Source organism: Antennarius striatus, chromosome 21, assembly GCF_040054535.1.
Source record: "Antennarius striatus isolate MH-2024 chromosome 21, ASM4005453v1, whole genome shotgun sequence".
Classification (NCBI taxonomy): domain Eukaryota; kingdom Metazoa; phylum Chordata; class Actinopteri; order Lophiiformes; family Antennariidae; genus Antennarius; species Antennarius striatus.
Window position 1 is genome coordinate 16,818,129 of NC_090796.1, and position 21,122 is coordinate 16,839,250.

Consider the following 21,122-nt stretch of genomic DNA (forward strand, 5'->3'; position numbering starts at 1 on the left):
GCAGGATCTGAAAATAAAGACATCATTCCTCAGAATAACCACAAACCTCCACAAAGGTTGTTACCCCCTTGTAATCCGTTCATTCCTATTAAAATATGTTAATTTTATACATTTCATCAATAGAAATTGTATTAAAATTAATTAGTTCACAAAGCTCACTCCGTCATCGTTTTTATATGGTTGGAGTAAAAGTAAATAATTCACGGTTGTCCTCCGGACCGCTTAGAAGCAGCATTTTACGTAGCTGGAGGCTGCCATCTAGTGGTTAGATCGTGACACTACACGATTGCGGAGCATACCACTTATCTCTTATGGGGGGGGGGGTTTAAAACAATTCACTAAATTTGACGGAATATTAAAATTATGCAACCATATAATCATATAACTTTTAAAGTCAAACGAAGTGTTTATCGTCTGTTCATAATGTTTAGCTTTATCTTGTTTTGTTCAGCTATCCACTTGCGTCCCGGCCGTGTTGACAGCTGTTATGGTCTGGTCCACAGGCTAGTCCCTCCGTGTCTGTCCAGCTAGCAGCAGCCATGAGGTGAGGAAGTGTTTTCACACATAAATACGTTTGATTCTGAAGGAATAAAGCTCTTTTGGTGTATAAAGTTGATATAAAATGACTAAAAAGACTTGTATGTTTTAAATTTCGGTGTAAAATCTCACTCATCTTCCTGAATGTAGGCAACGTTCGGGCCAAACTAACGAGCTAGCTTACCGCTAGCTAACGAGATGGACAGGACGTGTCTCAACGTGACACGACCTGCGCCTGTCAGTGGAAGAAGCTGATCAATAGATCAACTAATAAACTGATTACGTCCCGATCAATGCGTGATCACACTATTGAAATGGCTAAAGTAGTTGTGTTCGTTGCTGTCAGGTGTTCAAACTGCTCAGGTAGAAACACAACACACCTGTGTCTCCTGTCGAACCTGGTAAACGGACTCAAAACCAGACGATTGGTGTGTTTTTATTGACGATCCCGTCAGTAGGGCTGACGTCACTGATTAGAGTGTCGGCGGAAATAGTTCACCTGCTGCTATTTCCAAAAACAGCCCCCCCCCTTTTTTTTAAATTTTGGTCCCTTGACATAAATTCATCAGTCATCACCTATTTAATAGACGGATTAATCTTTTTAACTCATTAATTGAAGCCTGTAAGACGTCTATCAAATCAACAGTATGGGTGCACAGGTGGATCAATTATTGTATTGATCCACCTGTGCACCCTACTCACTCCACATCCATGGAAGGTTTCCTGGTTGACAACAGAATGCTAACATAAAATGACTCCTTACAGATTGGATTGTTTAATCCGAGTCTCGGAGGTTCACAGATGTGTGGATCATTCCATAAAGTTCACTGGATGTGGAAGACGTTGTGTATTTTATACCCTTTAAGCACACATTCTCTGTTTTCCCAGCATGCTCAGGCTCCAGAAGCGCTTGGCGTCCAGCGTCTTGCGCTGCGGCAAGAAGAAGGTGTGGCTCGACCCGAACGAGACCAATGAGATCGCCAACGCAAACTCCCGTGAGTTGCTGCTGCATTGGTGCCGCCTCTCTGTGGGGGTGTGACGTGGACCCTGTGGGCCACCGTCCTCATGTTTGATTGGGTTTGCACCGTAGGTCAGCAAATCCGAAAACTGGTGAAGGATGGGCTGATCATCAGAAAACCTGTGACGGTTCATTCCCGCGCTCGCTGCCGCAAGAACACACTGGCACGCCGCAAAGGACGTCACATGGGTTACGGTGGGTGATTCAGTCGTCATCTTTCTCCAACAGTTCTTGATTCACCTGACGGTGTCAAAACTCTCACCTCCAGCCTGACGTGACACTGATTTGTTCTATGACTCATTTATTCGTCCTGTCAGGTAAAAGAAAGGGAACAGCCAACGCTCGTATGCCCGAGAAGCTAACGTGGATGCGGCGCATGAGGATCCTGCGTCGTCTCCTCCGTCGCTACAGGGAGTCCAAGAAAATCGACCGACACATGTGAGTGTGAACGTCAGCGCCCGGGCGTCGCTCCCGATCTGTCGCTGAGATGGTGTGTCCTCTTCATCAGGTACCACAGTCTGTACCTGAAGGCCAAGGGCAACGTCTTCAAGAACAAACGCATCCTGATGGAGCACATCCACAAGCTGAAGGCCGACAAGGCTCGCAAGAAGCTCCTGGCGTAAGCTGCTTCTCCTTCATGCTGCCACGGCTTTCAGGTGTGTTGCCAATGACTTCACCTGTATATTAACCTATTGTTGGCCCCTTTTTCCAGTGACCAGGCTGAAGCTCGCCGTTCTAAGACAAAAGAGGCCCGCAAACGCAGAGAGGAGCGCCTCCTGGCCAAGAAAGAGGAGATGATGAAGAACTTATCAAAGGAGGAGGAGACGGCGAAGAAGTGAACTTAAGACTCCTCCTCACAGATTCTTCTTCTTTTTAATAAATTCAGATAAGAGATTTTGTTTGTTTACTATTATTTTTTATAGTCAGCCGGTGCAGTCGATGACGTCAGACTCTTCATGACAGTTTTTATCTGTAAAATTCCTCACCACAATTAAAATAAAGTATGAAAACTTTGATCGTTCATGTGATTATTTTAGATTCAGGGCATATCATACCAAAGGATCTCCTCAACAGGCCAGGAAGTTGTTCAGACTTGACTTCAGGATGCTGAAGAATCTACCTGTCATTCTCAAACTGACCAGCAGGCGGCGGCAAAGCGCCAGAACCAAACTCCAGTAACAAGCTGCTTCCATTCGGTTTCCTTCTGCAGCTTGAATGTTTCATGAAGCTCTTCAGTAAACCTCCACGTCCACACGGGTTCCTCTACAGGATTCTAAGGCATTGCTTATTATTTATTCACTGCTGTTGTCGTGGTGACGTAAACAAGACAATCTATGATGAAGGGCTGAGTTTTAGAACCTGAGCTTCATCCTGACTCCCCATCATAAAGAGGAGAGCTAAAATGTGTGAACTGTTCCTTTAACACAGTTTTGCTGTAATATCTTTAAATCATTCATTACAACCATAAAGACTAACCATCTGTGAGGATCTTTGGAGGAGGGGGGGGGTCATTTACTCGCTGGTTTAATGTGTCTTCATCACCGGGAGCGTCCTGCTTCCTGAGGCGTGCTTTAATGGGATGAGATGAGGTGAGGAAGATGAGGAGAAATGGAGCAGCGTTTACAACCGACCTTTGACTCATGGGAAACAAATGGCGCGTCCTTAATCACGATGGAGGAGCTGCAGTAATTACACGAGTTTATTTTTAAAACACTTTATGTCCACAAGAATGATGCTCCACTTCCTGCTCTGGCGACCTCATCGTGTACGTCGTCCTAGCTGTTTGTCGTCTTTAACAAATATTTATCTGATACCATGTGACCTTTTCCTTCCCGTAAAGTGACATCAGCCGGCCCTCAGCCTTCATCCCATCCTTTATTCCTCCTCATCTCTCTGACCGGAGTTGGTTTGTGTTTCTTCTGCAGCTACAAGCACTTCTTTCAGTATTTATCCGTCTCTCTGCTGACTCTTATTTTCTTCCTCTGCCCCCTCATAAGCGACTCTTTTATTTCTAAAGCGATGTTATTTCTATTCCTGCTGATTCTGCAGTTTGTTTAGTGGAGAAAAACGTCTTCATCCGGTCAGAGCAGCTCTCCTCTAGTCCCTGAAGAAGTTTGGTTTCAGAATTTTAGCTGCAAAATCAGCTGAAGCATGTTCAGGTGGGGCTGAAGCTGCCCCTATAAAGACAACATAAAGACAACAGCTGATGGCCACGCCCCCAGGACCTCCTCCCCTATTTGTTCTTCTTGACATTTCTTTCTGCTGCATGTCAAGAGGCTAACATCAATGATGGTATGCAGCGCTACAGGATGAGACACACACTCACATGGTCGTTGCTGATGCAGGTGTGTGTGATGAAGCTACCAGGGCATCAGGGGTCAGTGGAGTTCAGGTGTGATCACACACAGAGGGGCCACCTGGAGGAAGACATCAGGTCATTAGCAGGTGGATCGAGGCTGCCAATTAGCTGCCAATGAGCTCTTGTGAGAATAACAGGTGCTTGTTTGCTCCTGATTGGTCCGCAGCAGTTAAACTGGAACAACAGTTGTCCAATCAGATGTTGGGAAACTACTTGAGGGACGATGAGGTCAAACGCATCAATTTAAGGGCTGTTTTTCCTCAGCACTCACAAACAACATCAGGATCCAGACAGTCTGGCTCCGCCCCTCCACCAAAAAGAAATCTCCTCCCCTTTATAAACTGCTCCAATCAGGAGCTGGGTCTCATGTTGGACCAGGAAGCAGGTGGTTTAAAGGTGGGGTCCGACTCTGACACCTGCAGTTATTTATATATTCAGGACCACAACCATGAAAACCAAACCGGGTTGTTTTACCAGCGATAGCATTAGAATGGAAGAAAAATGGTTTCAGCATAATCCTGAAAACAAAGAAGCGGGAGGAGATAGAGAATCTCAGGGGTCGTGAGCTGACCCTTCACTGCTCAGAGGGCACCGACCTCAGGACACCATCCCGTCACCGCTTGCAGCAGCAGCCTGAGGTCGCCTCAGCAGCAGGGGGAGGACATGCATTAAATATGGCCTCTCCATGTACTTCCTTCATTTTTAATGGTCCAGTTAGCCTGAAGACAAACTGTAAACACTGTCAGAACCTGAGGATGGTGACAACATGAGACACGGAGGAGGAAGAGACACCTGCATATTTAAATTTCAGAGTGTTTGAGGCCTGGAGATGGAGTCTCTGGAGACTGAATGAATATTCATGGCTCCTCTGAGTCGGATCCATTTCAAAACGATCTAAAGCTGCTATAGAAACCTGAATTTATTATATAAGATGAATTAAATTATTATATATAAAATGTGAGCTTGTCTTGCTTACTGTTCAAAAATGTATGAGAAATCTCTTCATCTTTCTTTCAGAACTCTGCCAGGTGTGGTTGAGACGCAGTACCACCAGTAGCCACTGGGGGAAGCATTGTCCCTGGTCACTGAAGACAACAACAAATGTTTACAAACAACAAAACAAGTCACCACCTCCCACCGCTGCTGCTGCTGCTTCATCTGACGTGATTTCATGATTGATTCCTGTGTTTTATATATTAGGGTTGTGACTCTTCATTGCCCTCTTGTGGACGCATCAATGTCAACATAAAAGACGGACAAAAGCGTGTGTGTTTGTGTGTGTGTGTGTGTGTGTGTGTGTGTGTGTGTGTGTACTGAGAGACACAGGAAATGCATTTATAAAAATAATATAACAGGTAAATGGAGTTTAAATACACTGAAAAATAAATCTTGATTTTATGGAGAGCAGTTTGAAACTTTTGCAGTAATTTTACTGTTTGTTTTCTTCTTCTTCTTTTCCTTTCGGCTTGTCCCTTCAGGGGTCGCCACAGCGAATCAATTTCCTCCATCTAGCCCTGTCCTTTGAATCCTCTTCTCTCACACCAACTACCTTCATGTCCTCTTTCACTACATCCATAAACCTCCTCTTTGGTCTTCCTCTAGGCCTCCTGCCTGGCAGTTCAGAACTCAGCATCCTTCTACCAATATATTCACTATCTCTCCTCTGGACATGTCCAAACCATCTCAGTCTGGCCTCTCTGACTTCATCTCCAAGACCTCTAACATGTGCTGTCCCTCTGATGTACTCATTCCTGATCCTATCCTTCCTGGTCACTCCCAGAGAGAACCTCAGCATCTTCATCTCTGCTACCTCCAGCTCTGTCTCCTGTCTTTTCCTCAGTGATACTGTCTCTAGACCAAACAACATCGCTGGTCTCACCACAGTTTTGTACACCTTTCCTTTCATTTTAGCTGAAACTCTTCTATCACACATCACACCTGACACTTTCCTCCACCCGTTCCATCCTGCCTGGACACGCTTCTTCACCTCTTTTCCACACTCTCCATTGCTCTGGACTGTTGAGCCTAAGTACTTCAAATCCTCCACCTTCTTGATCTCTTCTCCCTGGAACCTCACTCTTCCACTTGGGTCCCTCTCATTCACACACATGTACTCTGTCTTACTGCGGCTAACCTTCATTCCTGTCCTTTCCAGGACAAACCTCCACCTCTCTATTTTCTCCTCCACCTGTTCCCTGCTCTCACTACAGATCACAATGTCATCTGCAAACATCATAGTCCATGGAGATTCCTGTCTAACCTCGCCTGTCAGCCTGTCCATCACCATAGCAACAAGAAGGGGCTCAGAGCTGATCCCTGATGCAGTCCCACCTCCACCTTGAACTCCTCTGTCACACCTACAGCACACCTCACCACTGTCTTACAGTCTTCATACATGTCCTGCACCGCTCTAACATACTTCTCTGCCACTCCAGACTTCCTCATACAATACCACAGTTCCTCTCTGGACACCCTGTCATCAGCTTTCTCCAGATCTACAAAAACACAATGCAGCTCCCTCTGGCCTTCTCTGTACTTCTCCATCAACATCCTCAAAGCAAATACTGCATCTGTAGTACTCTGTTTTGGCATGAAACCATACTGCTGCTCACAAATGTTAGTTTACTGTTTGTTTTCTATTGAATAAAAATCATTTTAGTATAGAAAAAACTGCAATACCTTTTTTCTACAATATTTGTACATTATATATATGTATATAAATTAATAAAAATAAGATTAATAAAAATTATTGACAATTTTCCAAGATTTATGTAGCTACTAAAAATATGTTTTCTCTGAAAATTGAAGGTAAAAAAAACTTCAAACTCAAATTCTGAAATTGACCTTTTTAATCTTAGGATAAAAACAGTCGATGAGATCTTCTCCTCACACCTTGAACTTGCTGCACACTTTCCACTTAAGTCATTTAAACACACACTCCTGTTGTGTTCAATTTACCCCCCGTGGGCCCCACGTTGCCCTGGAGGGGTGATTTGTTACAGGAGCTGTAATAAACGGTTTGCTTGATGAATCTGCTCCACGTGACAGGATGTGTGTTTCTATTCACACTGGAGGCCTGGGAGCTGCTGCTGTGGTTCCAGGTGGACATTGGTTCTCGGGTCAACCAGCCTGCTGCTGATTGAAGGGTTTCACCCTTACAGGACACACGAGCGTGGAACGCTCCCTTCACTGCTATGGAATGAATTTCCTACTGTCTGGACAGGAAGGAGCTCAGAGCTGCAGCAGAGCGTCGCATCGTCTGCAGCAACAAAGTCAGCAGTTTTGTAAAATGCATGAGCAGCTTGATGTCCCGCCAGCCGTCTGTCTGTCGACCAATCACAGTCCAGCCTTCTGATAGCAGAACTGGGTCATGATTTGAGAAATGTTCCTCACACCACAGCAGGGACACCAACCGGTCGGTGCCAGCAGCTCCTCCATCGACAGCGAGCTTCTCCAGGAGGTAACCACCTTATTTAGGGTCATTAAGAGAAAAAGCTCTCAAATGAAACATGTCAGAGGAATCCTGAGGCCGGGAAGGAGAGGGAAATGAATTAAGGTGTGAATTTACAGATTCATGGAGGTTAAAGTGCAGACGTTCAGTTTTACATCAGTGGCTTTTAGCTCAGCCGGCTAACGTGGGCGGATGAAAGAACATTCAGTCATTTTCTTTTGTCAGAACAAATAGAAAAACTCTGATGGGATTTGGCTCAAACATCAATCTTCATCTCCAAGAAGTGTGACTATCTAATAGCTGTGAAATAAAACAGCACAACGGGACAGGTCATGTGACTTTATTGAGCGCGGCGAGGATCAGAGTGCAGCTAGCCGGGTAGCCTTCAGGTGAGATGGATCACGTGATGACACGGACTCCTGACGGTCCCTGAAGGCAACGCTCAGGAGGAAGGAGTTGTTTGGTGTTTGGTGAGGACGCGTCTGGTGCATAGCAGTTAAAGACTTGTGCTAACAGGCTAAATGCTAATAATCAAGAGGACGAACAGTGAGGTCATGTGATTAATAAACAGTGAAGCTAATGCCCACGGCCGGCTAACGGCGGTCCGCTAACCCGTCAGAGTATTTACAGCACCTTTAAGAGACTACGTACAAACACAAGTGTATTTACAGATATTACTAAACAACAATGGACCAAATGACCATAGATCAAATCACAGCGCCGCTCACCCAAAAACCAGTTCTGCCCGTCCACATGCTGATGTCAAGACTCTGGTGTTTCACTGGAGAACAGTGCAGCTGGTCTGACGTCATACAGCTGGTATGATGTCATTCAGCTGGTATGATGTCATACAGCTGGTATGATGTCATTCAGCTGGTATGATGTCATACAGCTGGTATGATGTCATTCAGCTGGTATGATGTCAACATCATGCTCTGCTGTGAAGCTCCAGAAAAGATGTACAGACTGAAACATCAGCAGACGGTTACTGTTTGGGTGAAGCATCTCTACAGGGACGGTCACATGATCTTGTGGTCACATGATCACGCTCGCCATTCATCACACCAACCAGCTGTTTGAACTCAACCTTCATCAATGCTGAGTTTAGTTTTCAATCCCTCGCTTCAGGAAAAACTGAGGCCTGTGTGTATGTTTGTGTGTGTGTGTGTGTGTGTGTGTGTGTGTGTATGTTTGTGTGTGTGTGATCCAGATGTAGAGGTTTTAATTGAACACACACGACACCTGAATCGGTGTGTGAGCCTCTGTGAATCATGACAGCAGCATTTAGACACGACCCCGGCTCAGACTATAGACTGGAATCATAGCTGCATGCGTCACACGAAGGTTCATGGTTTAATGGTTACACGTTACAGGATTATTGATGATTATTAACGTCTAACATTACAAATCAGCCCAACAGATCATCTGACCAATCAGGGTCAAGATGGCCCAAACCCCGAGGCCTGACCCGGCGTCCATGGAAACGCAACCTCTGTTGTTTTCTCCAACACAAACGATGAAATGAAGACAGTTTGCTGACGCGATCCGTGACATCACACACAGGTAGTCCTCTCCCGTTTCCCGTGGCAACGGCCGTGAGGTAGCTGGTCGTGTTGAACAGCGCCCCCTACGCGGGATGCTACATGTCGCTGAGTGTTGTGCTACAAAAGAAGCAGCTCTGCCGAACTCCAGGGCTCTGCTCCAGCTGCGGATGTCCCGCCCCCCGCTGGAGGGGCGGAGTTGGGTGGGCGTGGTCATGTCTTCATCACGCTGAGGGTCCACAGACGCCGTCAGATCTCCTGCAGACATGTGAGCGGAACGCTGCCTCTCTTCTTCCCGCTGCTCAGCCGCAGGAAGCCGTCCGTCTCCTCGTTTTTCCCCACGCAGATCTGCAGAGCGAGGGGGAGGAGCCATGAACTGACACGCCCACCTCTGGAATCTCAGTCTAATGCAGGAATTAAATCCATTTGTTCAGCGTGTGTGTCTATGTGTGTGTGTGTGTGCTAAGAGATGAGTATCATGTGTGTTCACCTGTGCTTCCTTCACACTCATCTGGCCTTTGTCTCGGTTGCCGTGGAAACCAGCAGTGACCTTCCACACCCGCTCACCGGGACGGACCCGCTGCACGAAGTTGGCCGGGAACAGTCCCACCTTGTCTCTGCTCTTCCCCTGGTAAACACACACACACACACACACACACACAATCAACCATCATCCTGTTTGGTTGCCTTGGGAACAAAATGGCTCTTAATTAGGGACGGATAATGTCCCATTTGTCCTCTATGGAAAAGACAAACAGCCGACGCACTGCGGTCACGTTTGTATCGTGGTCTAAAGAAGAATGTGAATGAAATGCTTCACCTTCATAAAACATCTATCTGTACGGAGTCTTTTTTGTTTGGATCATGAAATTAAGATATGTTAAAATAATCCTGCCAACGAACAATCATGATCACATTTTCAAAACCTGAGCAGGTGCATGAATGCAGGAAGTGTTTTTCCGTTGCCCACCTTCCACCAGTCCTCGTTGGAGTCGTCCGTGACCTGAACTCGGTCCCCGGGTCTGAGGGAACAACAGGAAGCTGGATCAGGGCTAAACAGGAAGTGTGTGTGTGTGTGTGTGTGTGTGTGTGTGTGTGTGTGTGTGTGTGTGTGTGTGTGTGTGTGTGTGTGTGTGTGTGTGTGTGTGTGTGTGTGTGTGTGTAGCCACAGCAGAAGACGCTGCACTGACTTGAGCTCCAGATCGTTCTTTTCCTGAGGCAGGAACTTGTAGAGCGCCACGTAGGTGTGGATGGAGTGAAGCTCCGCCCTCTTTGGAGTCTGACAACCAATCAGAGACACGCAGGTTAGCACGGAGCATTCTGCTCACTCAGTTAGGAAAAGTGAAGGGGTTAAAGGTCGACAGCTCAGTTCCACCAGCGGAGCAGCTGACTGACTACACACCTTCAGGCTGACCCTGTCTTCTGAATCAGCCTTCTCGCTTTCTGGGGGGGTGAGCACTGGAGAGGGGGAAGAGAGACAGACAGAATGTGTGAGGAAGAGGGGGGGGGGGGTGAAGATGAGGGACGGATGCACTGAGAGGTCGGGTCAGTGTAGCAAACAGAAGCGCTGAAGGCAAGGTCGCTGACTGAGGCGGCGACGGGACGAACGCATGGCTGGCTCTCCTGGGACTGAAGAGAGGACACACACACACACACACACACACACACACACACACACACACACACACACACACACACACACACACACACACACACCGGGAGAGGACGGACGCATGCAGCGGGAGAGGACACACACACACACACACTCCTCTACGCTGTGTACTTCTCTAACGTTCTGACATTCACGTCACCACGAGCTACCGCTCAGGTTCTCTGGACTTACTCCCTGGGATGTGCTCCTCTTCGATTATGGGATGGTTTTCCAGCTTGTCTTGCAGTTTCTCAGCCTGTAAAAACAGACGTGATTCCATCGAGACTCGCCGTGTCAGGAAAGATTGACGGCGGCTGGCGGTGTGTTTTACGTGTGCTGTTCTACCTCGTGACACGGAGACTCTGAAATACTGCCGAAGCTGCAGCGACTCATCTGGGCCAGCGACGTCCCGTAGCGCAGCGCCTCGTACACGGGGTCAACAACGCCGTTATCTGCCTCTGCAGCCGGGGGGGGGAACAAAGCAGAGCGTCAACATTTATGGCCGACACACGACCGTGAGTCATCCTCAGATAAGGCCGGTTTGATCCGGCGCCATCGCTCACCTTGGGCCGCCGGAGCCTCTCTGACCACGCCCAGAGCATCAGAGGAGAGCAGAGGGGAGCTGAAGTTCCTCTTGAACACTCCTGTCTGCCAGTGAGAGAAGAAGAGAGGAAGAGGAGGAGGAAGCAGCGTTGCATTCTGATGAAGATGATGCCTGTGTGTTTTTATCATGGGAAAAGTCACATGATCTCATCAATTATCTGATCTGATCAATTAAGATTCAAGTCACATGATGAGAATCAGATATGGATCTGATCGAGGACCAGTTAAAGATCATATTTTTACATTCAGACCATGCTGATTGGTTTTTAATTTGAAACCATCCTGATGAGTCAGCTGATGGGTGTTTATGCTAAGTTATGCTACGCTAATTATGACATACACGTGTTGGATCGTTTGATGTGATCTCTGTCTGCATCAGAGCTCACACACACACACACACACACAACATAAATGTAGCTCTTCCTTTGTGGTACTGATTCTTTATTTAGTCGAGATGTGTTTGGTTCGTGACTCATCAGTCTGGGAGATAAAATTAGAAGCTCCTGACAGGAGCGGCGAGCGTTCTGGAAATAGAAGCGTTTGGTTTCATCGCTGAGCCTCTTTCTTCTAGTTTACAGAGCGGAGGAAATTGAAGATCTATTACTGGAATGTAATCTGTTGTTTCTGTCCTGACTGTAGATGTACAGTCTGACTGCTCGTGTGTGTGTGTGTGTGTGTGTGTGTGTGTGTGTGTGTGTGTGTGTGTGTGTGTGTGTGTGTGTGTGTGTGTGTGTGAGACACACACTCACATTAAGATGGAAGCATGCTGCTGGTTCAACAGCAGCTCCAGGTGAGACACACCTGGGTTTGAAGAGGGTGGAGATGAACTCTGATTGGTTTAATTCCAGTTAGGACACGCCTATGAATATTTAGATTAATAATTGCATAATTGATCATGTCACGGTTAACGAACACGAGGAGTCGGGCCCAAAATAAGAACGATGCATTTTAAACTGGGGGCCTTTAGTCTGCAGCAAACAGCTACTGAGGATCAAAAGCTCAGCAGACAAATTTCACGCTCTAGTCAGCTGAGGTGTGTGTGTGTGTGTGTGTGTGTGTGTGTGTGTGTGTGTGTGTGTGTGTGTGTGTGTGTGTGTTCAGAGGGAATCATTTTGTGCGCTGCTCAGCAGGTCTAATTCTGGAATGAAACTCAAACACATCTTTAAGTCCTTACTTAGCATCGATTAGCAGACCGCTGTGATTCCACACTCATTTAAACCGGCCTGATTCCGGGGGGGGTTTAAAGCGTTTGTCACGTACGGCTGAACTCAGCAAATGGACTCAGGGGGTGCCAGAAGGCAGTCATGAATATTCATTTTTAATTCCATCAGCACTAATATGTGCAGGTTGTGTTTCTGCTGGGTGTTAGGAAGCAGGAGAAGAACACAAAAACCAGAACACCTGCGTCTGAAAGCTGACCTCAAAACGATGAAGACCAACCCAGACACACCCGACTTTAAGCACCAGCCAACCAGTGACGTGTAAGAAGCAGCCAATCAAACGCCTGATCCTAACTTTGTAAGCGGCGATCGAACAAGACGTCGCTGAGGGTTTGGCTGCCCATCGTGTCACTTCCTCCAGGGATTGTTGGCCCCTCAGAAACACTGAATTTCACGACAGATATTGATTGTCCTGCAGAGGAAGAGGAGGGCACGACGGCGAGGAGCAGCAGAGAAGAACGGCTGACACTTGACCACTGAGACTTTATCAGCGTCATCATCGTCAGCTTTTCTTCCTCTGTGGTGTTCATTCTCTCACCTCCAGCTGGCCTGAGAGGGATGGATCTTCCCCTAGCGGGACGGGGGGTCAGAGGTTAAGGCCTGAGGGACACAATTACATCTGCATGCTCTTTAAATCCAGCTGCCACAATGCATTGTGGGTCAGTCTCTGGCTTGCAGAGGACACACACACACACACACACACACACACACACACACACACAGGGGATGAAGGTGTGCTTGATGATGTAAGACGTTTTTCTGCGCACTGAGAGCCGACGTAAGTACAAATATATTATGACAGGTGAGAGTTCCCTCTAGGGGGCGCCACTCCCTGCCACACACACTAAACTTCATCTTTCAGCCCCCTTTGAGATGGATTTTGTTTGAGCAGGTGTGTGGCGTCAACCTGGACCGATCTGGAGCTCGACTGATTCAATCGGTGACAGATAAATCCGATTGATCAGGAAGTAAACGTGGTGTGTGAGTGTGATTTGATTATTCTAACACGTATCAGGTATCAGGTGCGACTGATGGGCGGGTTTTACCTTGCCGGTGCAGGGCTGCTGGGACAGCTCTGAGGAGCACCAGAGGTGGGCCGCCAGCTTGCAGGCTTTACATCGCAGCCCCTGCTTGGAGTTTCCTGCAGGAGGAAGTAGCGCCGGCTGTTAGCACGTCAGACTGTAAAGACACACGTGACGTACCGCTAACCCACCTTGGATCATGTGTCTGCACCGCTGGCAGCTGGCGGGCCGACGGAAGACGTGCTCCTGGAAACAGTGAGTCCTGACCGGCGGCGGCGCTTGAGACTTCAACTGGGACGTCTGGGACAGTGAGGGACTGGCAGACGGCGAGTGTGAGGACAGCGATGGGTTGGGACTGACGGACGGGGAGTGGGCCGGAGAGCGCTCGTAGGCCAGGGGTGACTCTGAGGAGGGGGGAGGAGACGGTGGGCGTGGAGGTGTGGTGATGGGGGCCGATGGTGGGCGGGACTCGCCGTTACTGCGCTGGAAAAAGTTGTCCACACTCTTGCTGCGCATCACCGACTTGAAGGACAGGGAGCGCTTCAGCCGCTGCAGCTGGGGGGGGGGGAGACGACTTAGACAAGAGAACATGTGTGTGTGTGTCCCACGAATCAGTCTGTGACCCCCCCCCCCTCCATTCCTTGTGAACTCACCACTCAATATCCCTTAGAATTCATGTTTGATTGGTTTTATTGAGCGGCCTCTGAAGCGTCTCTAACTCCACATCTCTCTCTACTAAGGGGGGGGGTCGACAATACAAACAATTAGTGGGACTTCAGAGGGATGGCCTTCGATATCTGGGTCTTCATAACTGCTGCAGTCATACATCAAGACAACGGCCTGCAGAAGGGATGTAATTGGTCCCTGAGTCTGAAGAGCGCCTCCACCATTTGCACAGGGCTCATTGGCTTCCTGTTAGCCGGCGGCTGGAGGACGCTGAGCAGGAACACAAAGAGGGGCACAGATTTCCATTAAAGCGGGGGGTCAGTCGGACCCGCGCTTTAAACCCCCGCTCCTCTGCAGAATCTTGGATCGATAGCATCGAGCGGTTCCTCTTTTCCCCCATAAGCTCCACATCCAGCCTCCAATTAGCCGGAGTGATGAAAAGAGTCGTCGGTTGATTCATTAGAGCCTCGTAAACGTTTCCTACGGGGAGCTGAGTCCAGGCTTTTCCTCAGTAATGGACGCTCCTCTGTTTGAGCTCAACTCATCTCCTATAATCTCTGAGACCAACTACACTGCAGGTACAGGGGTAAAAAGGCACTTTTTAAAACAACCAACTAGCAGCACAGGGCAATTGTCATCCCCTTTATAGACAAAGATGTAAAAAAGAGCCCGGAGAGAAAAGAAAACGACACGTTTCGAAGTAATGTAAGATAATAAACAAGAAAACTGAGCTTTAAGGAGTCACTGCTTCAGCATTTAGTCCATTTAACTTCTATTCAAGTCATTACAATGCACAGATTTGCCTCAACAGGGACGAAAAATATGGAGAAAACTTTAGTGGGTGGTTTGATACTCTTCATCGGAGAATCTATTACTCAGCGGTTTTTATCTGTACGCTATCCCAGCTCAGCCAAAGCCAAAGAAATAATGTTTTATGAGTATTTCCAGCCAGTGATTAAAAAGTTCTGACGCTCAGCAGAGATAAAAGTGTCCATGTTCCTCTTCTATTGATAGATTAAGGCTAGCGTTGGGAAAGGGAAGTGAAATACTGACAGAACACACGATGAATACTCTACAGATGTATTAATAGGTGCCAGTTCCTGCCTGGGAGGTCCTGGATCAGCTCTGGATCCACCACAGATTAAATCCTGTTTTAGGTCCTTTAATAGTTTAATGAGGCCACAGTGAAATACAACCAATAAACTACCACAATAAAAAAACCAATAAACTACCACAATAATAAAAAAACCAATAAACTACCACAATAATAAGAATTAAGAAGCAATAAACTACGTACTACCATCCTACTACATCTGATGTTACCACATTCAGGACCAGGGTCAGTTCCATTCTGGTTCCACAGACCAACACAGGCCCACAATACACACAGATGTGTGTTTGAACAGATGAGACAAGGAGCAAACCAGTAAAGCAGAATAACATCACCGTCCACCTCCACCCAGCTCCATCACCCACAATGCACCGGTGCAGCAGACACTAAGCTGGAGCTTGGTTCTTGTTCTTCAGCATCTCAAACATGAGCAGAGTGCTGAGGTGAAGGCTTCCATAAATAGGCTGTTGTGGAGAAAGGGTGGATAAATAAATGATTGAGGAAAGAGTGTTGGGGAGAGGGTTCATGTAGAATGCTTGAGAGAAAGCGGGGCATCATCCTGCTGCCACGGCGACACCATTACGGATGCAGCTACCAGCTTAAGAGAGAAGATTCAGGTTCCTGAAGTGAGCTTGATGGTCTCCACGTCTGAATGACCTCTGACCTTCAGCGGGTCAATCTGACAGGTTAATGGTGAGATCATCGAATGGCTTTGAATGACCGTCAGCATTTCTGATCCTGATTGGCTAACTCATGCAGCTGCTATTAAAGGGATCCTAAAGGACCCTGATTACTCTGGCATTTTCCTTGACCTGAACTTAAAGACGACCCCATCAGATGTCGCTCCAGTCGGAACACGTGAGGTCACGGAGCGACCTTTTGTTCAAGGAGTCGTGACGCCTCGATGCACGCGCTGATTGGACGCTCACTGGGATTGAACAAATGAAAAACCTCTCAGTTATTTTTCCTCCGTCCATCTGTGAGCACTTAAAGGTGTTATGAGCAGCAGCCTGATGGACCCACACTTTCTGTGAGGTCATAAAAACTTCTGGTAAAACTAACTCATATTCAAGTCCAGTGAAAAGAGCTGGATCAAACAGTTTACTGTATGGATGGAGGAGCTGGAGCGACCAATTAAACTACATGTTATTATTATTATAAAGGCGTGAAAGCAGATAAATTATTCTCCTGTCATTATCACCTCTCAGCTCTGACGCTCACACATACGCTGCTGCTTCAGAGCCTCCTGCTAATGCTAACGCTAGCAGCTCCTATTCCCACATCCAGCCGTTTAAAGGCTTAACTGCGCGAGGGGCTTTAACAGCTAGCGTAGTGTGATAGCGTGACTGCTATAACGGCCCTCCTCACATGACAAACACTCGTGCTCAGAATGAGTCGGTTATACATCCATTACCTGCTTAAATAAAACACAGGGGGATCAGATCAGGATGAACTGTGATTGATTCAGTGATATCAGGGTTTAATGTGAGTCAATACATATTAAAATCATTTAGTGATGTCCCCTTGTTCATCTGCAGATAGAAATTAATCCAGATTAAAAGGTTCTGATCTCTGACCAAATGGAATCAAACTGGTTTCACACCTGGAATCCCAAAAGAGTTGATTTTGTAGCAGCAAGTCAGAAACCTGGTCCTTGTTTAGCACAGATTTATTCCATTTGACTCGTCTCCAACACAAAAAACAATCGGGATTATAACTCACCGATCGGTCAATCGGTAATCAATAGAAACAGTTTGAACCAACATTAAACTCAATAATGACAGCGCAAAGAAGTTAAATAAGCCTTAATGTCATCTTCCAGACTCTAACTCAGTCACGGTCACTATGACAGGAGACACATGACCATCACATGACCATCACATGTCTGACCGATGTTAAGTGTGTTTGATGAAGAAACAAACGTGACGCAGGTTTAGTAAACAGCTATACTAATTTGTGGATGGTTGAAGTCTCTATGATTGGTGCAGCTTAGACTGCCTGCCTGCTAACATTAGCCACAGACATGCTAATATTACCCAACTCTAGCTGCAGATATCAGGAGCAATCTTGATGCTTCTGCTAATGGAAGAGGATTGATTACCTGCTGACTCGACAGTTCAACAGGAAATTAAACATCTCCGCGGTCAGAACCCCCCTAAAACAAATAAACCAGTCTAATTTTACATGTAAACCAATATATTTCTTGCCTCGGTTCAGTCTTCTCCACTTTCTCTAATTCATCCTGCTTAAATCCCCCTCATCCTCTCTAAAGCATCACCAGAGCCACTCAGAGAAAGATGATCATGTAGGAAACAGGAGACGAGAGACGTGAAGAGAGAAAGATGAGGAGAGGTGAAGTAGAGCCAGAAAAAGACATGGCTTTACTTTAATGGAGAGCAGTCAATAGAAACGATGGATTAAACACTCTAGAGGAAAGAGAGCTATTCATTAGAGGAGGGAGGGAAGAAGAGATAAGGAAAGAAGAGAAGAAGAGGAGGAGGAGGAGGAAGTGAAGGGCGAAGGTGGAGACCGGTGCCATAATTTCACCTCCTAAAAACGTCTCAGTGTTGGTGTAGCAGTGAGTGAATACCATCTCTATCAGCATTTACACGCCCACCAAGGAGGAGATGAAACTTTATCGCTGCTCGTTCCCTTCATTTCCTCCTCCAACCAGCAGCAGAGCGCTTAAAGGACTAGTTCAACATTTCAGTCATGATGAACGCCGGACGACAAGAACTCCAGCTGAGCAGAGAGGATCACATTCCAGCCTGGAGCCATGACGAGACGCTAGGCCGCTTAGCAACGCAGTAAATACGCTGAGAAAAGAGGGATGGCAGAGAAAGAGCGACGAAGGAGAGAAACCGTTTGATGAAGGGATGAGAAAAGAGTGTTAGAGAGAGAGAGGAGCTAAAACAGCAAAAAGGAGGAAGAGGAGGGAAACAAACGGTGGATTGTTATTAAATGAAAAGAGCGGGGGGGATTAAGAGAATAGATAGAGGATGACAGAAACAAACGAGTGAAGCGCTGGAGACGCCCTGCGGTGGGTAACCCGGCTGATAATCTCTCACTCGTCTTCTTCGTTTGTCAGTGGGACGCCGGCCAGGCTGACGCAGCTCTGACGATCGCTTCCTCCCCGTCGTTTTGTCTGGACGGCAATTTGTGAGAATGATGGCCTGGCCTCCAGCGCCACACGGCAAACATCTGTTTGCTGATTGGCTCGTAAATTCGTGCTGTACCTCAGCATCCACCATCCATTGTGTGGTTGTCACACAGGAACAAGAGGCCGTCCTGCCGGTCCCAGTACTGTCCCCAGCGGTCCCTGCAGAGCTCATTTGTAACGCTGTACATTTAGGTGGAGTCAGCAACAATTCACTGACTCTAGATCAGCTGCTTTATGTCAGAAAAATCAATCGGCAACCATAAAATCTGCATCCAAGGACAGAGGAGTAAATCTGTTGTGATGCGGATCGACCATGACATCCATCACAGGTGGAGAAGAGCAGGGAGGCTACGCCCCTCTGGATGCACACAGGAAAGGATAACGCTCCAGGGGTCAAGAGGTCAACAAAAGAGCTTCAAAAACTGCATTTATGCTAATTTGAGTGAAAATCTCAGGAGTGGGGATATTTAAAGCATCGATCCAGGGGGGCAATAAAGTAGCCCTGATCTCCAGACACTGAACCTAGACCCAGGTCCACCTGGGACAGGTGTCCAGCCCAACACTGGGTCAAATCAATAAATTCTGTCATTTAAATTATTTATTAGAACACAACACCAATTATTTTTTTTTTTAATTTTCTTTATCTCCCAAAAAAAGTGACATATAGCCCCGTGTGCAGGAGCCTTTCCTCCAACGTTAACAGCTGTGCTAACAGGCTAAAGGTGGATTTTTCTCATAGATCTCGCAGGTTAATGTGATTGTAACGTGAGCCGCCCCTCTAACTTGTTCCATCTCCATCTTTCAACGCACCTTCACGCACTCGCTGCTCTTTGAAGTCAACCGCTAAAGCGGCTTAAGGCTGTGACGTCAGACCTAAGTAGCTTCTCCGGGCTAACTTTAAAAAGTTTACCCCGTTAAGTGGTCCCGAAGCTAAAACTAGCTTCACCGATGATGTCACGGCGGTGAACGAGTCGCCATGTTGTTACCTTGGTCTCCGGTTGTGTGGGGCCGGTCGCCGGTGGCCGGTGGAGGTCCCGGTGCTGAGGTTCGTTCTCCTTCTCGCTGATCTCCGTCATCTCGACTCGGCGGTGGAGCCGCGGTGGGCACCGGGAGCTGCTCTCACGGAGGTCCGCGCATCGCCGTGTCGTCCCGGAGAGCTCGGTTTACACTACCGAGACATTTTCATCACGTCGTTCCGTCTCAAAACCCGGTTTCCTGGAGCTGGAGCGGCTCGTTAACGTCCGGTAGAAGCAGAAATCCCGGTCCCGGTCCCGGTCCCGGTCCGTCCGGTCCGTCCCGCTCCGCTCCTCAGACGCTCGCGCTCACTCACGCGCTCTTTCAACAACTTTGATTTCCCCCTGAAAAAGTGCAGGGCTCGCGGTGATTGGTCCACACCGCCCCGGAGGATGAGTGGATCGCGTCCGGATTGGCTGAGACTCCGTGATGACGTAGAAATGGGCGGTGCTAGAGACAAACTGATTTTCACTTAATTTAACTTATGGCGGCGTAAAAATCATTAATTTTACGATAAAAGAGACTTCGGTAAATGTGAAAAATACTTTTTATTTACGTTATAAAGGTGATGAATTACAATAGAGATGTTAAATTTGAAGTTTATGGACTCAACTCAAAGGAAGACCGAGCCTGGCTGGTTCAGCACCGAGGACAGCTCCTCCCCGCTGCCGCCGTGTGAGCGCCGGCTCCCGGACGGACAGCCCCACACTCATCGATTGACTCACCGTTGAAAGATGTGCAGTCTACACATAAATTCATTTATGATCCACTTTCTTTTAACCTTGATTAAAATTATCATATATAAGGTTTGGAAGGTAGAAATATTTTGCAGTGAATCTCTAACAAAACTTTTCTATGAATTATTTCTTAAACTGAGTGAAAAGAACTTAAAACCTGAACATTATTCTTCACTGGAAATCTATTTGAACACCTTTAATGAACCGGCCTCAGCTGAAATTATTTGACACTAAAGACTTTAAAAACATTCCTTCACTTCATCCTTTCTTCTTTGCTGGTGTCTCTGGATCCATTTTGCAGCATCATCTTTTATTAATCGCTCAGGGGAACTTTTTCGCTCTACTTACTACACACCCTATCCTCCACCCTCTCACTCTATCAATGCCACACACACGCACACGCACACACACACACACGCACACACACACACACACACACGGAGCGTCCCTGTGGTTTTATTATTTCCCTGCAGCTCCAGGTGTTTTACTGAATATCTGTCCGGAGTGAAGAGGAGGTGCAGCAGTGATCAAACAGTCCTGTCTCATCTCCCCATCCACTCACATCTGGATCACGCAACTCTCTGCGCTTCCATCCCTTCTCTTCCTCTTAGGGTTTACCATCCATCACTCTCCTCCCCAGTTTTCTCGTTATCCCTCCACGTCTTTGCCAGCTCCATTTCTCATCTGGTTCCAGTGGAGATGAGCGTCTCCCAGCAGGAGGTCTGGTGAGACAGCTGTTTAACGCTGGGTGGGCACAGCCGTGGGGGGGCTCAGATATATCAACACAGATCAATGGAAAACAGAGACAGGACAGATGTGTGTCTTTTTACATCCTCATCCTCCCAGTAAATAATTAGAAATAGATTCCATCAATGAAAGATTCATATTTGTGAGAATTTGTTTTCACTTTTCCAGATATTTTAATACACCTATAAGGATTCCTGTCCCATAGTGATGTCATCACAGGTGCATTCAATCAGAAGACGGTCCCCCTATGGACCAGTTTCAACCTTAAAGGATAAGAGAAGAAGA

The 21,122-nt window shown here is 47.1% G+C and overlaps 2 protein-coding genes across 2 annotated transcripts; one reads left to right on the forward strand and one right to left on the reverse strand.

The window, feature by feature from the left end:
- The first annotated feature begins 503 nt into the window (after window positions 1-503).
- LOC137588155 (large ribosomal subunit protein eL19-like) lies at window positions 504-2,424 on the forward strand. The gene is made up of 6 exons (XM_068305031.1): window positions 504-544; window positions 1,426-1,532; window positions 1,628-1,750; window positions 1,873-1,993; window positions 2,064-2,174; window positions 2,268-2,424. The coding sequence occupies exons 1-6, from the start codon at window positions 540-542 to the stop codon at window positions 2,392-2,394; spliced, it is 594 nt and encodes a 197-aa protein (XP_068161132.1). The 5' UTR covers window positions 504-539; the 3' UTR covers window positions 2,395-2,424.
- A 6,188-nt stretch (window positions 2,425-8,612) lies between these two features.
- Window positions 8,613-19,507, reverse strand: LOC137588736 (SH3 and cysteine-rich domain-containing protein 2-like). Its single transcript, XM_068305981.1, has 11 exons — window positions 19,326-19,507; window positions 13,594-13,957; window positions 13,427-13,521; window positions 11,121-11,205; window positions 10,903-11,015; window positions 10,750-10,813; window positions 10,309-10,364; window positions 10,097-10,185; window positions 9,877-9,928; window positions 9,397-9,534; window positions 8,613-9,254 (listed from the first exon to the last, which is right to left on the reverse strand). Exons 1-11 carry the CDS (start codon window positions 19,413-19,415, stop codon window positions 9,156-9,158), a joined length of 1,245 nt encoding a protein of 414 aa, XP_068162082.1. The 5' UTR covers window positions 19,416-19,507; the 3' UTR covers window positions 8,613-9,155.
- Window positions 19,508-21,122: the final 1,615 nt, after the last annotated feature.